Consider the following 7,694-nt stretch of genomic DNA (forward strand, 5'->3'; position numbering starts at 1 on the left):
GGATTATTTTTTAAAACGAAAACGGAAAATCTCCGTTTTCAAAAATACCGTGTACGTGTGGACGTAGCCTTAGAGAATCTGGTCCTTAAAATGGGATTTGGCTGTTGTCTGTGTTATCGTTTACTTATCTTTGATGTGTGTTCTTACATGAGAGCAGAAGTGTCCATGATTAAAGGAGTTGTTAATTTGTCGTCTTGTTTCAACTGTCATGTTTACACTTTGCTCCCTCTTGGAGTGCTCTCCCTCTGATCTTCTGTTTACACCAAATTGCTTTCATCTCCCTCTTCTCACCCTCTGATTGACCAGTGATCTAATTAAAGGCTCCTTTTAACCCCCAGGTTTCAGTGAGGACAGCCTTCTCTCTCTGCTGGATTTCTCCTATTCCTCCACTCTGTGTGTTCGCCGTGAGGATCTACCTGAAGTCATTGCCATGGCCCGCCACCTGGGCATGTGGCTTGCAGTGGAAGCCTGCTCTGCCCTCATTAAAGAGCAGGAACAGCAACTTCATCCAAACTCAGCCTATGCTGGTTCGTGCCGTGAGCGTCATCACCACCAGAGGGAAAGCAAAAGGAAAAGGGTTTTGGGATTAGAGAACAATGTGAACGCCGCCTTCAGTCTAACACTGGATGCATCAGACGAGTCTTTTGAAGGAAGTCCCAGCCGCAATTTACGCAGAATGCCAAAGTCCCAAAACGGCCACCCTCTAAGTCCCTCACACAGGATGAAGCTCATGGACTTTAAATCGCCCTCTTCAAAAAAGGCCTCCACACCTCGAAATGCCACATCTACCCCACAGTCACAGAGTTACTCACCCGTATCCCCATCGAACACCCGTCTGCTCCGCTCCACTCCTGGAGCTGCCAAGCAGGTTCAGAGATTGCTGCCAATGTCGGAGAGCTCTCAAAAAAACAAAAAATCTCATCCCATCTCTCAGCTTTCCTGCTCTTCTAGATTGAGACCTGGCATGGTGTGCAGCCCTGTGAGGGTTAAGCAGGAAGTTGAGGAGGTTGGCGAGGATGAAGAGGATTATGCCAGAGCACAGGAAAAGTACAAGTTGATGAATGTTCTGGGGTTACAAAGGACTTCTCTCCTCCCCAGACCAGAAGATCTTATTGGCTGGAGACAAAAGAAGCGACTAAGAAAGCTGAAGGCCAACAACTATTCACTCACCAAGCGCCGGAAACCCCGTTCACCGTCCCCAGGACTATCATATGGGGATGTGACTCTGGCGTTTCCCCTCTGCAACCCTGTTAACACTCACCTCCTCCATAAGCCTGCGAAGACCAAACCTGCTGCAGCAGCTAGCACAGAGAAGATTACAGCTAAGAGGCCAAAAACCACTCGGAAGCGTGTTCCTCCCAGTGACAGGAGCATGCGAAGTAAAGGGGTGTTACCTGACATGTTCCAGCCTATATCCAGGGTTGCCTTTGGGGGGAGGCAACTGAGACAATCCGTAAGGAAGGGTGACGGTTCCCACCTTCATTCTCAGCAGCCTCTGCGACGTGGCTCGAATAAAAAGCTAGTCAGAAACAAAGTCAGGATCAAATCAGAACCAGCTGAATACGCTCTCTCAGGTCTCCGATTTTCATCAAACAATTACTGCGGCCACTCACCCCACAAATCTTTACCTTCACAGAAGATACAGGCTAGAAATAAGGTCGCTGTTGAGACAGTCAGAACACTGCGATACAACAGCAGCCGTCCTGCAGCAAAGGCTAAACTCAGACGGGGCTCCACGAAGGAGGCGAAGAAGGTGAGGTGTAATGCCAGAGAAGAGGGAAGAAAGGTGGGAAGCCAGGGGCTAAGAGGGACCATGGACACTAGACCAAAAGTGAAGGAAAATAAACCTGATGGGCTCCAGTTTTCAGAGCAAGCACCTCCACCGTCCATCTACGACCACCCTCTTTATAAAGTCATCAAAGAGGAACCAGCAGAACCTGTGCCAGTTGGAGCTTTCCCTGATCCTCCCTCACCAGACCTGGGTAAACGCCAGAGCAAGCCCCCCATCAAGTTACTGGACTCTGGCTTTCTGTTTAGCTTCTGCCGGCCAGCAGGGGGGCCCATGTCCGGACTGAAGAAAGAGGAGGAGAGTGTTGATATCTGCTTAACACGCTCTGTGTCACAAGTTGGAGAGAAATTTGAAGCAGAAGAGTTACCCCACAGGACTCTGAGAGCCAGAGGGCCACCCATCCTGCCGGTGGTGAAGAGGGAGAGAGAGGAGAGGAAAGTGACCCAAGTTAAGGGCCGTAGACCCAGGCCCAACCCTCGAAACACTTTACCTCTAGCCAGGTGTGCTAGGTCAAAACCTGCAGGGACCATGCCAAAGGTAAAAATAAAAAATGCCAAGTAGCAAACTATAGTGACGATTATGATCTCATGCTTGCTTTCATATCTAATTTTATAACGGTACAGTCTTTGTTTGATGCATCGCCTGTGGCGCCTAATCTTTTAAAAGCATTTAATCATTTCTATCTAAAAATGTGAACAAAACTCATTAACTAATAATTTTATTTTATTTTTCTCTAGCAACAAGGTAAGCTCCTCGCTCTGAGCAGTAGGAGCTGTGCCATGCTGGATGCTGTACGTCGGGCACGACTAAAGCAGCTCAGAGGGCCTCGTAGTCAGGCCCCTAAAGTTCCCAAAGCAGCCCACGCCTGTCTGCAGTGCTCAGCCTCCTACAAGGATTGTGATGCCCTAATTATGCATCGCCTTAGGCACATCGAGGGCAAGCACTGGCCATGTCTGGTAAGCACCAAGGAATTAAAATATTAGTTTTTCTGACAACATCATGTTTTAGTACCTGCTCGGTTCACTTAGAACCCCAGATGAGCAGATACTAAAAGAAAAAGTACCGGGTACTATAACCCAATGGGAAAACACCGAAAACCGTGGCGAACCATGCCAAGTCGATCCGAGTTGGTACTAACAGAAAAGGGGCTTTAGTGACCTTTCACTGCATCTTTGGGACAGTACTACCTTGTGTCTAAGATCTTTTTCTCCTGCTGCTCTGCTCAGGGTGTTAGAAAGCATTGAGGTGATACTATTTTCATGTGGCATTTAGACAAAAACACAAGGTCTGTTACTTCTAGCTTTCTTTCTAATAGGCCAAGCACAGCCTTTATTTTTAAACTTGCACTGGTGGCGACTTTGGTCAGAAGATGTAGCAAAGTTTGAGAGACCAGAAGTGTTGTTCTTAAAAACCTTACAACAAACATGAAACCATTCTGTCTGGATGAAACAGGGCTTCATATTAGTTTACTTGACTTCATTTGTAGTTTTAATTGCAAACCAAAAGAAAAATGGATGACTTTATATAGGCTGACAATAATTTTAGCACCAAATATGCCCATGATGAGAAATTAAATGGTTGGTCAACAGTTTTCTACAGTTTTTGGTTTGAACAGCGTTTTCTTGAACTATAAGGTGAGTCAAAAAGAATCAAAGTAATGGACATGTTCACAAGTGCTCAATTAGGCCTTTACACTAGTACCTACTCAGGTCTGTTCGGCACAGCTCAACACAGCTTTCAGGGTTTTCCATTGGGTCACAGTACCTGGTACTTTTTTTTTTTTTTTTTTAGTACATACTCCTCAGGGGTTCCAAGTGATTCGAGGCTATCCAAAATGTGACATCAACAGAGAGCATGCCATGGCTGGCCAGTGCCGTTACTCAATGAGTCATGATAGCATCTCTTTGCGAAAATCAAAACCACCATTTTTCAAACGCAGCAACGAGGGAGAGAGCTGCTCAAAGAACAACACTGTGGTCCCAGAGTCTGACAAAAAGCCACAGACCGAGCAGCAGCTATACCATTGCCTCGAAGTCCTCTTTTGTTGTGGTGTTCGTGTTTCGTACAAATGACATCACAGGACTTTTGACTGGGTTGATTTAACGATGGTACTTGATTGTAATTGAAACTGAGTCAAGTTGAGGCGAGTCTAACTCATCCCATACTTCTGAAAGCATGTCTGGAGAAACTGTAGCCGCTGCTGTAATCCTACGAACACGTGAAACTTACAATTCTCCTCTTTATAACAGCGCATGTTTCGATTGTTACCAGTGAACGGCTGCGGAATAAAGGCACTTTTAAATTGGATCATTCTTTTTGTAGCTCAGAGCTATTTCTTTCTCAAATTTGGTGGAAGTGTTATCTAGTCACCAGCAATGCGCACATAAACGTATCAAAAAGGCAGTGGCCACAATGACTCATTTTCCATAGGTGTAGTTCTTGTCTAACAAAGTCTTTCCTGCTTTTTGGGTGGCATTGAGGCACTTGGGAGTTTTGTTAAATTGCAGCATCGCAGCTCTTTTCCAGTTATTTCTTTGTTATTAACACTTTCTATTCCCCTCTGGTGCAGCTCTGCAGTAAGACGTTCTTTCGACTAAGGAATGTACGGAATCACATCCGCACCCATGACCCCAAGTTGTATAAATGCCGGAGTTGCATTGCTGCTGGTTCATGAGGAAGCTGGAGGACCTGCTCATGCACTGAGACTAAGGTGAGTGGAAGCGACGCCTTAGAAAACTGAGCTACACATCAGTCAGTCATCTTTCATAGTGCTGCCTGATGTGATTGATGAGTGGGGAAGATGAATGTTTAGTTGTCCTTTGCTCTTCACACTGCTCGCAGATGGGGGGGGCTATCAATACCCTTACAGTTCAGTATGATCATCTGCTCAATACCTGCATTGATTTTTCTTCAGTGTCTCGTCTGTTTCTTAACACTCGTGTTTATTTTCCAGGATGATGGCTGTCTGTGTCTCAACGCCAGGGAACAGGCCAGAGCCAGAGTCACATGATCGATCTGCCGCGTGTACATAATGCATCCACCACACACAAGCACAACGGCCTGTGGAAAGGCATAATTACTCGAGCTTCTAATCATTGCCGTTGCCAATGATTGCTAATGTTATTTAAATAACCAAACCAAGGTTGCTGTTCCTGTTTGCTTTTCCGTACATACAGAAGTTTAAACTTGAACATTACACTCAGGGGGCGGGGAATGTGATGCCACGTTATAAAGTGATTCAACATCACTTTTGTGTACAATATTGAAATATAAAGTGATTGTTATAACTATTACTTCTACTTAATGTCATCTTTATTTTTCTATGTATAGATTACATTTGGAGTGCACTTATATCATAGCTTATGTTGTAAACCTAAGAAGTAGTACTGAAATCGACGGTTTGGAGTTCAGAGCGGGAATACTTGAAGTGGTGCAAGTGCTGAAGGGAATACTTGAAGGTGGAGGTGGGATTTAGGAGTGAGCCTTTCCTTGAGGTGTTTCAGTGGGTCTTTTGTCTTTTGGTGTGAAAACTTTTAAATGACTTCACTAGTCTTTCCCTCCTTTTGTATTGATCTGCTAATCTTCACCTAGTCCCGGAGCCTGTGGTTTGACCCGGGGGTGGGGGGTGCTGGGTGTGGTGAAACTACTGCATGTGTATTTCCAGGCCATTTGTAGTCTCCTCCCCCCCCCCCCCCCACACACACACACACCCGTCCCTTCATCTTTTCTAAGGCTGCCACTTAAAAAAAAAAAAAAAAGAAAGAAAAGGGAAAGTGTCTCGTTTTTAATGTGAATTTCTGAACTAGTAATCAACACAACTGTCATTACAGATGTTTTATTGATTGTTTCCTCCACTTAAATCCAAGCTAAGACGCTCATCTTGTTCTACTTCAAATTCTACTGAGTAAATGCAATGTGTGCACATACAGAGATGTCTATGTTTCACAGATTGATTTTAGAAATAAATGAGCTGTCTCGCTATCTGTAAAGACTGAATAAATTTTTGCCTTTTGTATCCTTTTATTCCAATTTAAGTATATATATATCTGATATAATACGCTTTTGTAAGTGCAAATGGTGACAAAAGATTCAAAACTGTATACCTGGTACAGTTTCATGCCAAAATCTAAGCAGGAAACTTGACCTTAAAATTCAAGGGGACTTTTTTTTGTTGAAGATTTAGTTAGCATCTAGAAAATGGTGTAGCTTTGTGCTTGTCTGTATTTTTGCATAAGGGACATAGTTCCTCATATCTCTCGAGGGAATTCCATTTGCCATTGTTCCACAATAACTCAAAAACAAGGAGAGATTGTGACCATATTTCACATTAGTTGTATAATGAATTTATTACTTTTTATGCTCACCGGTTACATTTCTTCACTGCATATAACTCTGGACAGATTCATCTAACCTGCAACCTAACTGGTTGGCAGAGGCACTCGAACTACAAGGTACTAATTGGAATTTGTCATTTTAGTTTCAGTCCTTTTGGTAAATATTTGGTAATTATAATTAAGGAAGCTTGTTTCCACCACCGAGAAAGGCCCAGCTTTCCTGTCTCGCTCTTAAACTTTTCATAATTATTTGGGTTTTAAAAAAATGTTATTTTGATCCTCCTCAGTGTTTCAATCAGAAGATCTGACATTGCACAGTTTTTTTGTTAAAGCAGCTGAAATGATGTTCTTGTGCGTAATGTTGCAGAGGGTGGCCATTCATTATAGATGGATGGATGGATAACAGTTTGCTCAGTGACCTCTCCACCACAGCTTCAAACATGCCCAAGCTGGACCCAGTTATAGACCCAGCCTTCCTAATCATTTCACACAGTCTACTGCTATCACCAGTTCGGATGCTTCTCCCCCAGCAGCGTACATAAAGTACACTGAATAATCTCCGAACTTGTCCGTCTTTTTTTGGCATACTACCTCCTGTGTTGGTCTGCCAGTTTAGGCTCTTGTAGATGCGGATTCACACATGCTTGTTCTCCACCAAGCTCCAACGTAGATCATCTATGCTGCTAAGACAAGAAAATGTGTAAAGCTGTTAGAATTTGAATATTCTCATTAGCAACATCCATTTGAAACAGTCTACAGACGTGGTTACAACCACAATCTTCTCTGTGGCTTTCCTCTTTTCCTCCTACCTGGCACCTCCATATTCAGGATCCTTTTGTCCAGCATGTTTACCATACCAAAGCCCTGTCTCTCTAACTTTGTCTCCAAATTGCTCAAACCGAGCCGTCCCGCTCATCCATGATGTAAATCTGAACATCTACAACTCAGCATCCCGCAAACAAGAAAAGGCTTAGAGCCGATCCATGGTCTAATTCCAACTCCACCGTGAACCCATCTATCACTTCACTGCTGTCTTGCTGTCCTCATACATGTCCTGCACCACCCTCACATACAGTGGGGCAAAAAAGTATTTAGTCAGCCACCGATTGTGCAAGTTCCCCCACCTAAAATGATGACAGAGGTCAGTAATTTGCACCAGAGGTACACTTCAACTGTGAGAGACAGAATGTGAAAAAAAAAATCCATGAATCCACATGGTAGGATTTGTAAAGAATTTATTCGTAAATCAGGGTGGAAAATAAGTATTTGGTCAATAACAAAAATACAACTCAATACTTTGTAACATAACCTTTGTTGGCAATAACAGAGGTCAAACGTTTACTATAGGTCTTTACCAGGTTTGCACACACAGTAGCTGGTATTTTGGCCCATTCCTCCATGCAGATCTTCTCGAGAGCAGTGATGTTTTGGGGCTGTCGCCGAGCAACACGGACTTTCAACTCCCGCCACAGATTTTCTATGGGGTTGAGGTCTGGAGACTGGCTAGGCCACTCCAGGACTTTCAAATGCTTCTTACAGAGCCACTCCTTTGTTGCCCGGGCGGTGTGTTT

The 7,694-nt window shown here is 44.0% G+C and overlaps 1 protein-coding gene across 2 annotated transcripts in view; it reads left to right on the forward strand.

Moving 5' to 3' along the window:
• Positions 1-5,804, forward strand: part of si:dkey-229b18.3 — a 20,572-nt gene extending 14,768 nt beyond the window's left edge. The window contains exons 4-8 of one of the 2 annotated variants that reach the window (XM_005921332.3): positions 339-1,753; positions 1,787-2,326; positions 2,527-2,745; positions 4,359-4,499; positions 4,743-5,804. In XM_005921332.3, coding sequence (XP_005921394.1) covers positions 339-1,753; positions 1,787-2,326; positions 2,527-2,745; positions 4,359-4,463 — 2,279 coding nt within the window. In that variant the 3' untranslated portion in view covers positions 4,464-4,499; positions 4,743-5,804. Of the gene's footprint in view, positions 1-338; positions 2,327-2,526; positions 2,746-4,358; positions 4,500-4,742 lie in introns of both variants that reach the window. The other variant, XM_005921331.3, reaches the window with a different exon arrangement.
• Positions 5,805-7,694: the final 1,890 nt, after the last annotated feature.

Source organism: Haplochromis burtoni, unplaced genomic scaffold, assembly GCF_018398535.1.
Source record: "Haplochromis burtoni strain Fernald_Lab_line unplaced genomic scaffold, NCSU_Asbu1 Contig_48, whole genome shotgun sequence".
Lineage (NCBI taxonomy): Eukaryota > Metazoa > Chordata > Actinopteri > Cichliformes > Cichlidae > Haplochromis > Haplochromis burtoni.